The sequence below is a fragment of the Eublepharis macularius genome, chromosome 14 (assembly GCF_028583425.1).
Source record: "Eublepharis macularius isolate TG4126 chromosome 14, MPM_Emac_v1.0, whole genome shotgun sequence".
In the NCBI taxonomy this organism is placed as follows: Eukaryota; Metazoa; Chordata; class Lepidosauria; order Squamata; family Eublepharidae; genus Eublepharis; species Eublepharis macularius.
Window position 1 is genome coordinate 48953630 of NC_072803.1, and position 17786 is coordinate 48971415.

Consider the following 17786-nt stretch of genomic DNA (forward strand, 5'->3'; position numbering starts at 1 on the left):
TTAGTGGTCCAGTGAAGGGACTTCAGGACTAGGTTCCTCTATCGTGCCTCACATTCCAGTGAAGATCTCAAGCAGCCCCTTCAGTTTGTTTTCAGTTTGCAAAACAGCAAAATTCCAACTTGAGGGGTCCAGCCCAGAATGTTTTCACACCCAAGGTCGTGATACATTTTGTGTTTGACTAAAACATGTTGGCTAGAAATTGCACTTGGTTTTTAAAAGGGGGCCCTCCTTCTGCTTTCTGTCAGTTGGCGTTAACAACATTCACTCACGCACATGAATAGCGCAAGGAGAGGTTCAAAGGCTTTCTAAATGTCACGTATGGAAACACTTTGATCAAGCCACTTGGCGTGCTGGAAAGTCTGGGATGAGATTTTACTCCCTGCCAGGAGTATTAAAGGGGGTGGGAGTGGATCTGGATGCTGTGTGTTTAAAGCATTTTCCCCACCTCTGGGGGTGACAAGACCACAGCAAATAAAAATTGCCACAGTAGATACACTAAGACACGGCATTGGAAGTTGTGGTGCCAAGTCAAAAACCACTGAGTACTTAGAAACTTCCATGGGCAAATTGCAGAGCTAGGAGAGAATCAGAGATGGGTTTGGCTCATTACTGGAGGGAATGTGCCAAAGAAAGAGCGAATGTGTGTGTGAGAGAGAGAGAGAGAGCGCAAGTGTGCTGTAATGAGCTACACATGTTTAACTCTGCGGCTGGCATTACTAGCTTCACAGATGCTGCTTTGGGATACACTGTCCACAGCCCTTACATGATTCAGGCTCTGTTCAAAGCTGCCGTGTAGTCAAGGGAAGCAGCCGCGTGTTGCTGGCTGTGTTTTGCCTTATGGCCTCTGAGGAGTCTTCTTGACACCCAGTTTTATTTATTTAAACTCTTTAGACCCCACATTTGTAAGAGCAGAGCAGGTGTAGAAACTTCCAATTAACTGTGGATTTTTTTAAAAGAAGATGGAACCACCAAAATGACATTTAAAATACAATTAAAAAGGACCAGAGCTGAACAATAGAAGCCATACAGAAGGCACTTAAAACGCACGCACACACACACACACACACACACGCACACACACACACACACACACTAGTACTCCCTTAAAATAGACTTAAAGAAAGGAGATTATAGAAGGGGACAGAGAATCACAGCCATTCACCTTGTCCCCCCTACAACAATAACTAAGATCAAGCGCAATTGCTATGGGGAGGTAGTTCTACAATCAAGGTGCCACGGCAGAGAAGGACCTGCCTCAGATGTTCCTGTACCTTTCTTCAAAAGGCAAAGACAGAGTCTTTGAAGTATATCTTAAACTATTGGAAGGCTTCCATGGATGGAGGAGATTCTTCCAGCCATGACCCTCCGCTATTGCATCGGTAACACATCTTATTTAGCAGAAGCTATCATTGGAAGATATGGAGGCATCCAAAAGATTCCATATAGGTGCCTAACCCTGCCAGTTTCTTAACTGGCAGTACTTATGATGTGCACTTGGGACATGAGCTGTGCTGTGAACATATCAATCTCCCTTATACCAAGTTACACCATTGGATCATTTAGCTCAGTATTTTCTGCACTGACTGGCAGCTGCCCTCCAGGGACTCAGGAAGAGGGAGGTGTTACTCAGCTCCTGTTACCAGAGATTGTATTCAGCTGGAAATGTTGGGAATTTAACCCAGGACTGTCTGTGTGCAAAACATGTTTTCTGCTCCCTGTCCTAAACTGCATTTATGCGCATCACTGCACATAGTTTTACTGGCTATCCAGTGTTCTGATCTCCTTTTTGTCCCATTTTTGGTTGGGTAAACATCTCATTCTGAAAGATGGAGCAAATGTACTTGAATTCAGTAAGGGAGAGTATAAATTCACGGTAAGTGTCCAAAGGTCCGTTCACCACCTGGGGTAATTCAGAACAGCGCCTGTTAACAGAAATACAAGAGAAATTTTATAAGCAAGCTTTATGGAGAATTGGAATTAAGAACATGGTTTATTTCCTCCAATTTTTCCCGTAGTTAGTGAGTTTGGCTGAGTTGTTCATTTCTTGGTCTAAAATGAGTAAGGCCCATTGCTCATCAGTAGAGTGCGTTGTTTGAGTACAGTAGGTCCCAGGTTTAATCCCTGACATTTCTTGTCAAAAGAAAAGACTTCTCTGTGCTTGCTGTAATACCAAGCTAAGTGGAGCAGTTATTTGGTTCAATAGTACAGCTTCATATGCTCATATATACTGTAGCAGGTGATGCCTTGGTAAACATAATCCATCTATTACTGCTTTATCTGTTTAGTACTTTATTTATTTATTTAAATATTTTTATTTCAATTATTAACAAAACTGTTTACAATATGAAATACAACATGGGTAAATTGTTAAAAACTACATAACAAAGAAAGGTAAAACATGGAAAGACAAATTCAAGTTGAATGATCTGATATATTTTAGTGCTTTATTTTACCACGCCCTTCTTACCAGGAGTTCTGGGTGGCATATATCACTCTCTCTCCCCCATTTTATCCTTACAAGAGCCCTGTAAGGTAGCTTAGGCTGAGTATAACTGGCCCAGGGTCACCAAGCAAGCTTCCAAGGAAGAGTTGATTCATTTGAAATGTGGTGCTGGAGGAGAGTTTTGCAGATACCATGAACAGCCAAAAAGACAAATAAGTGGGTACTAGATCAATTCAAACCTGGATTTTCCCTAGAAGCTAAAATGACAAAACTAAGGCTATCATACTTTAGTTGCATTATGAGAAGACAATATTCCCTGGAAAAGTTAATAACACTAGGAAAAGTAAAAGGCAGTAGGAAAAGAGGAAGACCTAAAATGAGGTGGCTTGACTCAATAAAACAAGAGATGTCCTACAATTTGCAAGATCTGAGCAAGTCTGTTAATGATAGGATGTTTTGGAAGTCTTTCATTCATAGAGTCGCCATAGGTCGGAGGCGATTTGATGGCACATAACACACACACTTCCCGATCCTAGCCTTGTCACTCTGATGACAATACCACACTTCTATATCCTGTCCTTCCTACTGGGAGATAGCATAAATCTGCCCACCCACTCCCCAGGCAAAACCACCCCATGAAGTAGATAAGGCTGAGTGTGACCAGCTCAGAGACTTCGCAGTGAGCTTGATGGATTTGAACCCACAGCACCTCAGTCTGAGTACAACATGATAACTGCTACAGAATACCCCAGTTCTTGCTACTCCTAATATATGGATATTCCTTCTCATCTCTGTTCTCAGGGCACTTTCATGGAGTGTCAGCCAGAGAGCAGCATCTCCCACCGGTTCCACAGGAACTGTGCCTCCCAGGTCAAAGGCATGAGCTACTGTCCACATTGTGGGGAGGAGGCCTCCAAGGCCAAAGAAGTGACAGTCGCCAAGGCAGACACGACCTCCACACTATCACTGACTTATGAGCAGAAGAAACCAGGGACTTCGGAGGGAAGGGCGGACACAACGACAGGAAGGTGGGTCCCTCTTTGGCGCGAACTACTGCAAGCAGAAATTTGCTTATGTTTAAGCGTTTGGGAAATTGCAGTGGCTGAATTGTCTTTCTGCTGAGGAGAACCAAAGAGATGAAGTGAGGCTCCTTCCTGTTAGAAGGCTTCCAAAGGCAGTTGATGGGAAGTTCAAGCCTTATTGGTGATACTCCCTGTTGAGGAAACGCTGCGCCATTTGGTCAGACTTTCCCAGGGTTTTTTTTATGAGAAAAGAGGTGGTGGGTTGCCCTCAGAGAAAATGGTCACATGGCCAGTGGCCCTGCTGGAGCGGCACAGAGGGCAATCTCAACTCCCCTCTGTCTGGAGATCAGGGGCAGGGCCATCGGCCATGTGACCATTTTCAAGAGGTTCCGGAACTCCATTCCACCGCATTCCTGCTGAAAAAAAGCCCTGGACTGTCCTATTGCTTACAGGAGTCCCAGCTGCAGGAAGAGACATTTCAAAAACTGACATTACTTCTCAGAACTGAACTGTGGGACAAGTAGGAACTTCTGTATTTTGTGGTTGGGAGGCAGCAGGCTTTATTTTTCCACTACAAACTACGATGTAAAGGGACTGGATGCTTGAATGTTTCCCTCACCTTTTTAAAAAGCACTCTGCAACCAAAATCTAGCAGGTCAGAGAGAAGGCTGTCCTTGAACACTTCTCCCTGAGATGTTAACTTTCCACTTGCAGGAAGTTTACGAAATAGGGTTAGGGAGAGTACCCAGTTTTCCCCCTTCTGTATTTTGAAGTGAAGCCCTCTAGGGAGAATTACGCCATGAGATTTTGTCGAAAGAAAGAGAGTAGGTTTTAAGGAGAGCCTCTACTTGCAAGTAATAAAGCCTTGGGTGGAAGTTCACAACACTGTCCTTGACGTTGCTGAAGAGTAATGCAAGCCAGTGGCATTTTAAAAGCAACCTCTTTTCTATGTTTGATGCAAAATATGTGTGTGGCATTGACTGTTGGTGATGGTTGTGTTTACGCCTCTCTCTCCCACCACCCACCCCTCTTTTTTTTGGCAATAGTGGCATTGCAAGTCAACCAACGGAGGAAGGCCGGCCAGAGAGCTTGCCCGCTGAAGGGTTTGATTTGGCTGGAACCTCTACCTTCCCCAAGCCAGCCCCACCTGGAATGCCCCAGGGACCTGTTAAAGAAACCCTAGAAAGCGCCTTGATTGCTCTGGACTCAGAAAAGTAAGAACGGTCATTGGAATAGACCCTGTATTCAAATGTCAGTGGAGCCTTCCGTTCATTCAGGTTTCAGTTCATTGGAATGCCTCAGTGGGGCACATTAGGATTCACTCTGCTCATTTTCCATCCACCAGCCCTATATTAGCACTTCTCTTGTTAAACTAGGCTGCTGTCTCAAAAGTTAGGGCAATATTCTGATTGTGTTTTCAATCCACACTCTCCACTACACCCCTCCCACTCCAATGAACTGTAATAATCGCATGGTCCCAAACTCGAGTGAAATTCCATCTGTGGGTCGGTTACTTATTTCCATTTTCTCCAGTTCTTCCTCCAAGAAGTTCAGTACAAAGTATGCTGTTTTTCTTTGGAGCTGTGCATGTCTTCTCTCCCCACTCCTCTTTCTTTTACTTATATCAATCTTGTGAGGTAGATTAGGCTGACAGAGAGTCACAGGCCCAAGGCTACCCATTTTTAGTCCAGCGCTGACCACTGCACTCCACTAGAAGTGCTGTCACTGCCTTACTCGTGTATCAGCTACAGCCTTATTCCGAGGCACACCCTTGAGCTTCAGTATTACCTCCTGATCAGCAGTGAGAAAGTATTTTCCCACTGGAGATGGCAGTGGTTCAGCCTTAGGCCTTCTGCATGCCAATCAGATGCCCTGCCATTGAGTGATAGGCCATCCTCCATTAGGAAGAAGGTGCCTCGTATTGACCATAAGTCCGTCTTCCGGTGGCCCTCCAGAGGTTCAGGCAGAAACACATCTTTCCTCTCACCTGCTGCCGGACATCCTTTAAGTGATCATACTTGGGATGAAATCTCAGACCTTTGCCATGCAACGCTTGTGTTCCACCCACCGAGGAACAGCACCTCCCTCATTCAAGTCAGTAGAGAGGAACTGTGAACATTCCCCCCCCCCCCCCCGCTGCGGAAAAGATTTTATAAAGACAGAGGGAGACTGTTTTACAAATGGGGATTGTTTTCATGAGTCAAATAGTCGGTGAACTCAAATAGTTTGTTAGAGTCTCTTGCACATCTCGGTGCTCTCTACCCAGATCAGATTATGGCACCATTCTTTCTGACACTTGGAATCTCAAGTCCTTTTTTTGTGATTCCAGGTTGTTGGCTGACTTTGGGATTCAAGGGAAGTAAGAGCAAGTCAGGCATGCAAATAAAGGCGTGTGTCTTGATGTGCAATTAATAATAAAGAGGGGAGGCATTCAGGACTTCCCTGCCCTTCTGGTTGCTAATAGCCTCTCTGCTCCATGACAGGCCCAAGAAATTACGGTTTCACCCCAAGCAGTTGTATTTCTCTGCACGGCAAGGAGAGCTGCAGAAGGTCCTTCTGATGCTGGGTAAGTGGCTTCATCATCTTACATCAGGGGAGAGGTCTCTGTTGCGTGGAGGATGGATCTTTTCAGTTCGACTAGGATTTTGCTTTGATTTTAACTCTTGGAGTGACAGCTTTGGGATGGGAAATGGACACCCATTCCAAAGAGTGGTTGAGCCAAGAGGGCTCCCAAAGAGGAACATTCATCTGGCTCCACCTTAATGGAAACTCGGCAAGAATTCCAATGAATTCCAATGAGAGCATGAGTTAATGAAGGGTTTGAAGGGACCAGGTCCTTCCTCCTAAGGCTGGGCTGCCTCCCGCTGTGTGATTTTGCTGATCACCTTTCTCCTTTCTAAGATGTGGTGAAAGTTTGGGATGTTGTTCTTGGTTTTAGGATTCTTGTGTCTCAGTTTTATCTACTGGTATTTTAGTTGTTCTGTTGCGTTGTTGTTTAATTTCCACTCCTTTTATGTCTTTAGTTGATTCTTTTAGTGGTTATCTTTCTTTCATAGTTTGTTTAAATGGGTCCTTGTGTGTGTGTGTGTCCTCAAATATTCTCAGCCTCCACAACCATGCTCAGTCCTCATAAGTCATTTTCCCTAATAATAATAAACAATAATAATAAACGACTTGCTCACCACCTACCTGAATTAGGGCTGTTAAGCAATTTGTTTCTGACCTGAATCCTCCTGGTGACTTAAAATGAGGGTGAGGGGGAGAAACCCTGAGCTATGTTAGTAGTCCTGGTTTCATGTGTACAAACTCTATGTTTGCTCTCCCCTCTCTTCCTCCGAGTAATTTTCAGTTGTTTCATTTCTTCTGGTCCTTCCTAGCACATGCCCTCTGTGATGCTCAGGGCTCAAACTGGTACCGGTCAGAAGAGTGCAGATGACTGATTAAGGGCACTTGCACGCATGTGTGTGTGTGTGTGTGTGCGTGCGTGCATGTGAAAGAGAGAGAGCATGCACACACAGCTTTTCACCTGCTGCTCAACACATTAGGGTAAATCTGATAGAGCAGGTTTGTTGCAGGGTGCTGGCTCCTGCTCTTTCCATGCTGCATATCAGAAAGTTAGGTATCTCTTCCCCCCTCTCATTCCTTGGGTAGCATCTTCCTCTCAATGTACAAATGGGGGGAAAACCTGGGTGTGATTTGTATTTCAGGGGGCATATGCTCATGTGACAATCTCTTTCTAGGTAGAAATAATTTTTACTGTACTGAGTGGTAAAGTGGGTGGCCTGTTCCAGTCCCAAAAGCAGCAAACACAAGGCCACCCACGGACAAAAGAGGTGCTTCTGCATAATTGGGAGAGGCCACAGATATGCAGAAAAATACAACTTTTTATAAATTCAGCAAACAGGAGGAAAAAAAGGAAAATGACTTACGAGGACTGAGCATGGTTGTGGAGGCTGAGAATGTTTGAGGACAGTTGTATCAGTTACAGGAAAAAAATACCATGGAGAGGGGCTGAGAAAATGACCTGCTAAAGACCATGAGGGCCTCGGGAATTCTGGAGAGGGAGATTAGGTACACGCATCTGGATGCAAATATTTAGGCTCCCTTTAAAATCCCTCGCAAGCTCACTGCTTTGTGCACTTTAATAGCAAAATTCATAAGTTGCTGATTGTGAAGGTAACAAAAGGTGCCCCCGCAGACAGGCTTCTGCATGATTTGAGGACTTCCTAAATATGCAGAACAATACAAGTTTGTAAGGTTCTTTTAAAAAAAGACTCCCCTCCCTATCTAAAAAACAAGGCTCACGAGGGCTGAATATGCGAGTGTTAATGTTAAGAGAGGCCATGCTTCAATAAAGCAAAAAAACCCAAAGCAGACAGAGAGACGTTCAAGCCTGTAGTGGCTTATGGTATCTTGGAGGAGGAGATGTCATGGAGGGCGGGTGTGTGTGTGTGTGTTTCCCGTTGCACAGATACACACCACGATTCCTTGCAGGCCCTCAGCTTGTATGTGCCTGTTTGATCTCCTATAATATAATAGAATCTGTATCCCTGGACACATTCTGTTTTTGTCTTTCAGCAGAGGCAAGTCAAGAAGGTAAATCAGTTCTCTCTGTCTCTCCTCCTTTCCCTCCAAGTGTCATATTGTGGGGTAGGGGTGGGGGAGCCTCCTGCATTCTCATTCTTCTTGACTGCTAGCTGTGGATTTGCTCCGTATTTTCACTCCAGACGGAAAATTCCTGTGTTTGTGTTTTTCAGTGGATGGGATTGACCCAAACTTCAAAATGGAGCACCAAAATAAGAGAACCCCTCTTCATGCGGCAGCAGAGTCTGGGCACGTGGATATTTGCCACATGCTGATCCAGGTTTATCTCAGTTTATCTTTGTTGCTCAGAATAACCGGGTGTGGAGGGCAGGGGAGTAACCTTGGCATCTTCTGCCAGCTGCATCTGAAGAGCCACTACTCCGTCAAGATGGTCAGACATCATTGGGTTTCCCCCCTCTTTAATTAAAAGTAAGAGTGTGCATAAAAAAATCCAGGAAATCCGGATTTGGAGATTCCAGAAAATTCCTGGATTCCCAAAATTCAGGACATATTCTCTAATTAGGCTCAAACAGATCAGAGAAATCTGTGTTAATTTGGCCATTATTCCCTATGGCAAGAGCTATTTGGGGGGCTCGGGGAGGCATTTTTTCAAGCAAACTGCACCAGATTTGCAGGGAACCTACTCCTTAGTAAAGACCACAGCCCAGGTTTATGAAGATTGGATCCCAGAGTCCAAAACATGCATGGTGAGAGCTAGTGTAATAACTAAGTGTTGGAATCTGGAGATCCCCAATTAAAACCTCACCAGGTGACCTTATTTATTTATTGACTTCATTTATACCACATCTTCCTCCCCTGTGGTGTCTGAAAGTAGGGACACACTGAAGCAGGGTCAGTTGTCAGGGACGTTCATACAGGAGGAGGCAGCCCTTTAAATACCCTGATCCTAGACCATTTAGGAGTTAAAAGCAAGAGATTGCACTTTGGATCATGTTGGAAATGAGTTGCCGGTCAGTGAAACTCTTTGATTACTTGGCAAGAATTACATTGTTGGGGAATCCCCCTGTTGAGCCTCCGTGTTTCTGAGCAGATTCCGTGGTCCCTGTACGTGTGGGAACAGGATGCTGCGAATTCCTCTGTTGCTCAGGATGAATTAGCAAGTAAATAAGTCATAAGCCCATCTGGATGTGTCTCGGCAGTAAACAGACACTAACTGTTGTCACTCTGCATTGTGTCTTGTCACAGGCTGGGGCTAATATAGACAACTGCTCAGAGGACCAGAGGACCCCACTTATGGAAGCATCAGAGAACAATCATCTGGAGGCTGTGAAATACCTCATCAAGGCAGGAGCACTTGTAGATCCCAAGGTATGGGGTGGCTTCTTTATTTTGAGGTCTTTGCATTTCTTTGTTTCCAGCGGCCTGGCTGTTGCTGGTTTGCAGCATTCCCAAGGAGACTTAATAGTGAAAGAGCAACTGAGAGCTTTTTTAAAAAAAAAATTACTGCAATCTCCTTTTTTTTTTTTAGCGAGAGCTGAAGATTAGAAGCTGCTCGCCTGCACGCTTCCAAACCTGGTATTCATCCTAGCTCTGTAGCTGGGCTGTGTGCTAGTTTCTCTCTCCCTGCTTAGCATAGATGTGCCCATGGAGCTGCCCTGTGCAAAGTGAGCTCAGTGCTCTGCCTAGGTCAGTGTTGCCTTTTTTAATTGTAACAGCAGCTCTTCGTGGATCTTTGGCAGAGAAAAGTCTTCTCTGACACCTTCTACCTGAGATTTTTTAACTGAAGATGGCATCTTAGAGACCGACAAGAACATCTTGGTTTCTAAGGTACCACTAAATTCAAATCTTGATGCAGACCACAATGGCTACCTATCTAAATTTAACTGGAGATGGCAGGAATTGAACCTGGGACATTCCTCATGCAAAACGAGTACTCTGCCACAGCCCTTCTCCAATGTAGCTATGAACATATGAATTTATCTGTCAGTTATCTAGTATATATCTCACCTTTTCTCCAAGGAGCACAGAGCACACTGGCCTGGGGTCATGGCAAAGGGAGAATTAGTTTTCCTAGATCCTAGTCCGCCACTCTGACCACTACACCACACTGGCCTTTTAAATATAACTTGTACCAAAGCAAACCATTGGTCTGTCTAGCTCAGGAGCTGAGGCAGAGAATGGCCTTTTCCTGCACTTGCTGCTGCAAGTAGTGCAGATTGAACTTGAGATTGTCTGTGTGCAAAATGTGTGCTCTCCCATTGAGCCACGGCTCCTCCCAGAAAAGTGGGAGCCGGAAGCGTGGTAATGCAATAGTGTGGTTTGGTAAAGGGGATTCTGCCTCCACGTAGATCACTTACAAGTCCTGTCATGTTTCAGGATTGTGCGAATTAGTATATACAACGCATTCTGGGGCCTGGTTGCATTCTAATGGCAGAGGCGAGTCTGTTCCAAAAACGGTTTCCAAATTGCAGTGTCAAAATTATATAATGTCTGGGAATGCCATTCAGTGTGACGCCTGCCAGTTGATAATCAGGCAGAGCGATGGATGTTTGATCCCCCCCGCCCCGTCCAATCAGGCAATGTACAGAGGTGGCTTTTAAACTGGAGACGTGCAAAGGCGATTTTTCCAGCTGACTAGGACAGTTTCGGGAGCATGGATTTGGCGAGAGTAGTTCTGGTAGGAAGTACATTGATCGCTCATTAGGAGGATAAATCAGAAGGCACACAAAGTGCAGGCATTTCATTTGCTCCGTTTGCCTTGCAGAGCAGTGTAAGTGACAAGCGAGTAGCTGTCTACCAAAGAGCCAGGCTGTGCCCGAAACGCTGCCCTGCCAGCAACCACTAGCAGCCAAAGACAGTCTGCCAGAGGACCTTGGCTAGACCCCAAGAATCTATAAGGATGGAGAGAGCTCCATTTGGGATCCAAACGCTTCCCGACATAGTGCTGAAGAGGCCCACTTGAGAATACTAAGAGCCATCACCCAGAATAGGTGTTTGCCTTTTTGCCGGGAGGGGGAGGCAGGAAGGTTTTGTTGTTGTTGTTGTTAACAGAGACTAAGGCTAAATGTTCAGCCTATCAGATTATTATTGCCACATAATAAAATCCTGAAATCTAAGCTGATTTATTCATGTTAATTACTTTTTCTGTAGAACATAAATCATCCTTGAGAGGTAGCAGCACGCTGGTAATAGAAGTCAAAGAAGGCAGACTGTGTGGTCTTTATTTGCTGCCCACCTAGCTTACAGCCGAGAGTGAAGCTAGTGGGACTCTGGAAGTACCCAGTTGCCCCCAGGAGCAGCATGCCAGATCCAGCTCATGAAAGTGAACTCCTGTGGCTTAAGCTGCCAAGAAAACGGGGCATTTGCATGGAAGTCGGCGAGGGCAGAAGTTGCTCGTCCAGGCTTTCCTCTCGCACAGCAACTTCTGCGTCTTGCAATAAAGAGATACTATATTTTTTCCAGCCACAAATCCACCTTCTGGCCTTTTATCATGTGTTTTACTTTGGGTCTGCAACATTTTTGACCTCCCAAACTGAACTGAGAGCCATATAGTTCATGTATATATTTACTGAAATCATTTATATCCTTCCCTCTCGTCCTCCGTATGGACCCTCAAGGGTGGGGAAGAGGTTATACAACATACCAAAAACAACTGTCTTAAAAGGGAAATAAAAACAAAGCCAGCAGAAATTCAGATTAGGAAAGTGTTTCTTGTGTGAGGCCCATTACAGTTGTGTGAGGTCCATTACAGTTGCAGCACACGAGAAAAACATGGGCAAAGACAGTACAACAAATAATAAAATTATAATGCTAAAACCAAATATAAAGATATTAAGACACACAGCACCTTCATTATATACGAATAAAGGAATCTCAGCCATTAGACACGGCTCTAGCCTGTATTTTCTTAGCTGCCAAGGCAAACTGTGCCTCTTTATAAAAAACATACTGATCCAAATTGGAAAGAAGGGAAATGAATTTCTCCTCCACAGGAGAAGAATCTATACCTTTTAAGATCTCTGTAAGGAATTTATTTCTGGGTTGTTTATACGAAGGGCAGAACAAAACATAGTGTGGAAGATCTTCTGGGGGTGGGGTCAAAACTCACCCTTGCTTAACTCCCCCTCTCCCCTTGGTAATCATAATCCCCTCTCTTAGAGAGCCCAAGCAGCCTGCCTTAACATTAGCAAATACGTTGGAATGAAATTCCCACATTAGGAACAGTAAGCAGTTGTACATAGTGATACCTGCTAGTTTTGCCCACAGTTGATTCCAGTTGACTGCATTGAAGGCAGCAATTGGATCCGCAAATACTGAGAACATGGACTGGGTGAGGCCTTTAATATGCTGTTGAGCCAGCTGGTAAAAAGTCAGGCAGTGATCAATAGTACGTCCCCCCCTTTCCTGAACCCAGCTTGTTCAGGATAGATACCGTGGTTGGAGGTCTCCCAATCCTTCCATTAGCACAACAAAAATGTGTTGTATAACTTGGAGGCTATGTCCAACAAGCTAATTGATCGATGGTTTGGGGGAAACCATTTGCAACCCTCTCTAAATACAGGCGTGACAATACTCTGTTTCCAACTGAAGGGCAAAGTGCCAGTAGAATTAATCTGAGTAAAAAGCTTGGCCAGAATAGGTGACCACCAATCGGAAGAATGTGTATACATCTCTGGAGGAATCGGATCTTCCCTTGGGGATTTACCTAATGCGAGAGAAGCAATACGAACATCAGCTCTGGTCTTCCTCTAAAACGTATCGATAAAAACCGTCATCCGATAAAATCAGCTTCAAAATTAACATAATTAAAACTTTTTTTAAAAAAACAGCCTAACCAATAAGCAGCAGTGGAACCGGGAAAGCATGCCAGCAAGGGTGGAGTGAGGCAATCTTATTGGAGGGGGGAAGTTCCAAACTGACACAGCCACCTACCAAGGTCTCTCCTGTTCCTGTTTCCCCAGGGAACGCAAAAACACCTGGCCAACCACAACTCACAGGCTAGGAGTTGCGTTGCTGTTGATGGATCATGTTCTACAGGTGGTGTGCAGTGTGCTGCTTGTCTTACAGCACTGCAGTAATGTGCCATGTAAGCTTAACGCAGCACAACTGATTGTGTGCTTTGTCCAGGATGCAGAAGGCTCGACGTGTCTCCATCTGGCAGCCAAGAAGGGCCATTATGATGTGGTGCAGTATCTCCTATCCAATGGTCAGATGGATGTCAACTGCCAGGTAAACCATTTGGATTGTTAGCCTAAGGACGTAGTCCTTAGAGAGCACTCTAATGATGGTGTACTGTGTGATACAGCAAAGGAGATGCATGGTCTTTACCCAAAATATGGCAGTGGAAATTTTAGACCCAATGGATGGCAATGGTTAGAGGGTTGGGGTGGTATCGAGGAGACCCGAGGCTCAAATGTCCACTTTTGAGGGTTGACTTTGGGCAAGTTGCCATCTCTTGAAGGAACCTAACTCACAGGGTGGCTATGAAGACAAGATGGATAAGGAAAGAAGTGTGTAGGAGCACCTTAAAGGAAGCGTGGACTTTGGGTAGGAAAGAGTTGGGTAGCCAATGTCACATCAGTCTTTAAAAGGGAGATACAGAGGGAAGGAAATTCCAGACCAGTTGATTTAACATCTGGTGATTGCACAAGTTCTGCTGAAAAAAGGCTAAGCATGGCTTCTGCAAAGTGAAATCCTGTCTCCCCAAACTTTTAAAGCTCTTAATGAACAGCATCCAGGGCTTTTTTTCAGCTGGAACACGGTGGAACGGAGTTCCAGCACCTCTTGAAAATGGTCACATGGCCAGCGGCCCCGCCCCCTGATCTCCAGACAGAGGGGAGTTTAGATTGCCCTGCACGGAGATCAGGGGGCAGGGCCACCGGCCATGTGACCATTTTCACCGCGGGCAATTTAAACTTTAAAAAACTCCCCCCTTTTTCCAGCTGACCCAAAGTGATGTCATTGGGTGGTGCTGAGTTCCACCACTGAGTTCCACCACCTCTTTTCCCAGAAAAAAGCTGACAGCATCAAACTTGTAGATATAGTGGAGGATGTAGGCAGGCCCTGTTAGGGGTTATTGACTGGTTAAAGGTCTGGAAGCAAAATTAGGAAGTAAATGGATAGACTTCACAATGGCAGTAAGCAAGGCCATGTCTTGCCATTTATGCTCCCTTCCTCATGCGTGGAAGACTTTAATAGAGGTTGAGCAACGAAATAGTCAAGTTTGCAAATTACATGAAATTATTCAGGATGGAGAAATCCCAAACAGACTGTGCAGAGCTTCAAAATGGCTTCCCCAAATGGTGTGAATGAGCAACGGAAAGGCAAAATAAATGTAAAATTTTGCATACTGGAAGAAAATGTCCCCAACACGTCACGTCATATACAATAATGGGATTTGAACCAGCTGTGACTGATCAGCAAAGAGATATTAGGGTTGCAATGGATAGCTCACTGAAAATTGCAACTTACCATGTGGCAGCAGTGCCGAAGGCGAATCCTATAAAACGGTGCTGGTGGTTCTCCGTTAATGGATACTAGGAAACGGAATGAAAATGAAGCAGCCAATATCATTATGCTGTTGTATAAATTCTATAGTACAACCGTTTACCAGTCTAATTGCCCCATCTCTCATAGGATATCCCAGAATTGGAAAAAGTGCAGAAAAGAGTAACTAGAACGTCTTAAGAAGTTGGAACATCTTAGGGCTAAATTACAATGGATCCAACCCATGGCTGCCAATGCCATTTTAGATGAGAATTTAGCCATTTAAAGAATTGCTGTAAGCACTATACGGTGGCACCATGTGACCTCGTTTCCCCTCCAAATGCCTTTTCATGTGCTGAAAGGGCCCCCCACAAATATTTCACCCTAATCAGGATTGGGCCCTTGCAGCAATTTTTAAATGGCTGGCGTTTCCTTTAAAATGTTGTTGGCAGCCACTGGTTGGTTTGGCTCTTAATGACATGGAAAAGCTAAAGAATTCCAGTCTTTTTAGGATAAAAAGGCTGAGTGATGGTTATAAAATCATAAATGATGTAAATAAATTATACAGATAAATTTTTCCACTCCCCCTTTCACAGTACTGGAAGGTAGCAAGGGTTCAGTCAACTAAATTGAAGAGTAGGGCAAAGGAGTTACTGCTTCACACAATGCATAATTGACTTGCAGACTTCGCTGCCACGTGATGTGGTGGTGGCTTGTGAATAAAAAGCATCAGACAAATTCAGTGAGTGAGACCTCTGTGAACCTGAATACCGGTTGCTTGGAGGGCTTTGGCCTTCATGCCCCGCTTGTGGGCTTCCTGGGAACATCTGGCTGCCGCCCGTCTATGGGGGGAGAGATCGGTGAACTCGATGGCTCCTTGGTCTGATCCAGCAGGGCTCTTTCTTACGTTCCCAGGATGATGGAGGCTGGACGCCAATGATCTGGGCGACGGAGTACAAACACGTTGAGCTGGTGAAGCTGCTGCTTGCCAAAGGTTCCGATATCAACATCCGTGATAACGTAAGCCTTTGATCCGCTCTGCTTTACTATATTTGGACTGCGTTGCTGCTAATGAGCTCTTGTTGTGTAGCTTGAGAAAGCTAGTGGGTGCTAGTGGAGAACTCATGATATTTTCAAGCAGGCTCGGTCTCTGGTATCCCTAATTGTAGAGGATTACAGGTAGCAGATGTTGGGAAAGGCCTTTCTCTGCCTGGGACCTCTGGGGATCCTCTGCCATTTAGAACAGACAATAGTAAGCTCTGTGGGCCAGAAGTCTGATTGAAGAAATAGGAGGGACTTGAGTGGTAGAGCCCCCTGGTCGGCATGTAGAAGATTTGTCATGCCCCATCTCCAGTTAATGGTTCTTAGGTAGCAGGGCAAGGAGGGATTACTGCTTGGAAGGCTCCTGTCATTGAGTGGGCAGTTCTGAGCCGGAAGGACCAGTAGCCTAACTCCGTGTAAGACAGCATTATATGTATATAGGTATTCATTTTTTAAAAAAATGTTGAAAGAAATGGAGACATTCGACACTGCAGTTTTATAAACAAAATCCCAACGTGATATACAATTCCCTTTACTGCTGGAGGTCAGTAACCTGACCCAACAGTGAAGGGGATTTGAGGGCAAAATACAGTTCTGGCCTCCACTCTCCCCTGCAGAACTGAGCAGCCTGCAGGAATACAGAAGTGGGCCATCTCCCCCTACTATCCTGGTTCCAGCAGCTTCAAGTAAATCTGCCGAGGAATAAATGTCCTCATTTTCTTTTTAAAAAAAACTATTTTGGTGCTCACAAGATTGCATATAGAACACCGGACAGTCAAAGGTAGCATGGGACCATTGTGAGCACATATGTGGTCATAGCGCATCATGCAGAATGAGTACAACCTTAATGAAAATGCCAGCATGCCCCAAAGCAGCTATTGACAACTTTTGATCTATTTTGATGGGGGTTCATTCCCCCTTTCCCTGAAACCATGTTTGGTCTAACAAGAGAAGAAAAATTTCCAGAATTTTTGAAGCCCTGGAAAACCCATCATCTATTTCTCAGTGAGACTCAAGGCAGGTTACACAGTGTAATGCAATACAATCAGTACTGGGACATTCAATAAGCAATATGATAGGGACGTGGTTGCAGAAATTTGGAAACACACAGAAACTTAATACAGAGCAAAACAAAACATAAACAATGACACGACATATTGAACACAGAAACTACCCAGTAGGAGCAAATTTACAGCAATAAATGGACTGGACGTAGTAGTGTAGTCTAAAGTTCCTATCCCTTTAACCAAAGCATCTCTCTGAATATACACAATAGTTACTTATAAAACAGAAACTTATTTTACTGCTTTAATAAGATAAAATGCATCCATGTTAACTTAGCCTGTAAAATTGTATTTCAGGGCATTTTTATGAAATTTAGAAGAATAAATGAATTAGTTTTCTAAAAGCAAATTTGTAAGTCACTACAGTACTCTAGAGAAAGAAAGCTGCAAACTGCCACGATCTATGCTCTCTTAGCGCATGTATCCAGTTTTTTTGCTATGTGCAAGGTAGGAAAAAATTTAAAAATATTAAAAATAAATTTTGTAGCAAAGAAAGGAATGCATGTTGTTTGGACAGAAACAGTTTTATTCAGTCATATTAGGGCTAGCAGCAGATTTAGATATCCAGGTAAACTTTATAACGTTGAACTATTTATTAGTGTATTACAGCATAGTAATTGTGAGTAAACCTTATATTTAAAAGTATTTCAGTCATTCCCCAACATTTTTTCAATCTTTTCCCAAAATTTCAAAAATTTTTCATTAAAAAAGAGGGCTCAGAAAAAAAAAGAAGAAATTTTTTTTTTCCAAATTTTTCTAGGCTTCTTTAAAATTTTCTAGGCAACATCCCTTCTTTGAATCCTGCAGGATTTGCAGTGTTCCTCAATCTATACAGTAACAGTAAGATGCATGTATTTGAATGATAGGTCTCTCTAGTAGGAGTATAATTTCTGTCTATCTGATATATCGTCCTCATGACATTTTCCCTGTTGCATTCCGTCAACTAGGCATGAGCTTAGAGTTCTGTGCTCAGAATTCAATTCCCAGGTGTGAGGGGAATCTATTCAGATTAGGTGCCATGGACTCAAATGTTGCTCTTCAGGTTAGGAGTGTGCCACATGGAAAGAGGGGGCTTTTTCCTGACCTTAAACAGCTCCAGGGAGTTGCTATTTGCCCCAGTGGGGAAATTGGCATGTGATTAGTTACACAAAAGTTTCTTCTGCTGGGCAAATAGTGGCTCTATGG

General features: G+C 44.2%; 1 protein-coding gene across 6 annotated transcripts in view; it reads left to right on the forward strand.

The window, feature by feature from the left end:
• The window catches only part of EHMT1 (euchromatic histone lysine methyltransferase 1), a 148390-nt gene that overhangs the window by 109381 nt on the left and 21223 nt on the right, over nucleotides 1–17786 (forward strand). For all 6 annotated transcript variants that reach the window (XM_054997507.1, XM_054997509.1, XM_054997506.1 and 3 more), the window contains 7 exons: nucleotides 3245–3471; nucleotides 4512–4679; nucleotides 5949–6031; nucleotides 8223–8329; nucleotides 9256–9378; nucleotides 13138–13239; nucleotides 15412–15516. In XM_054997507.1, coding sequence (XP_054853482.1) covers nucleotides 3245–3471; nucleotides 4512–4679; nucleotides 5949–6031; nucleotides 8223–8329; nucleotides 9256–9378; nucleotides 13138–13239; nucleotides 15412–15516 — 915 coding nt within the window. The remainder of the gene's footprint in view (nucleotides 1–3244; nucleotides 3472–4511; nucleotides 4680–5948; nucleotides 6032–8222; nucleotides 8330–9255; nucleotides 9379–13137; nucleotides 13240–15411; nucleotides 15517–17786) is intronic.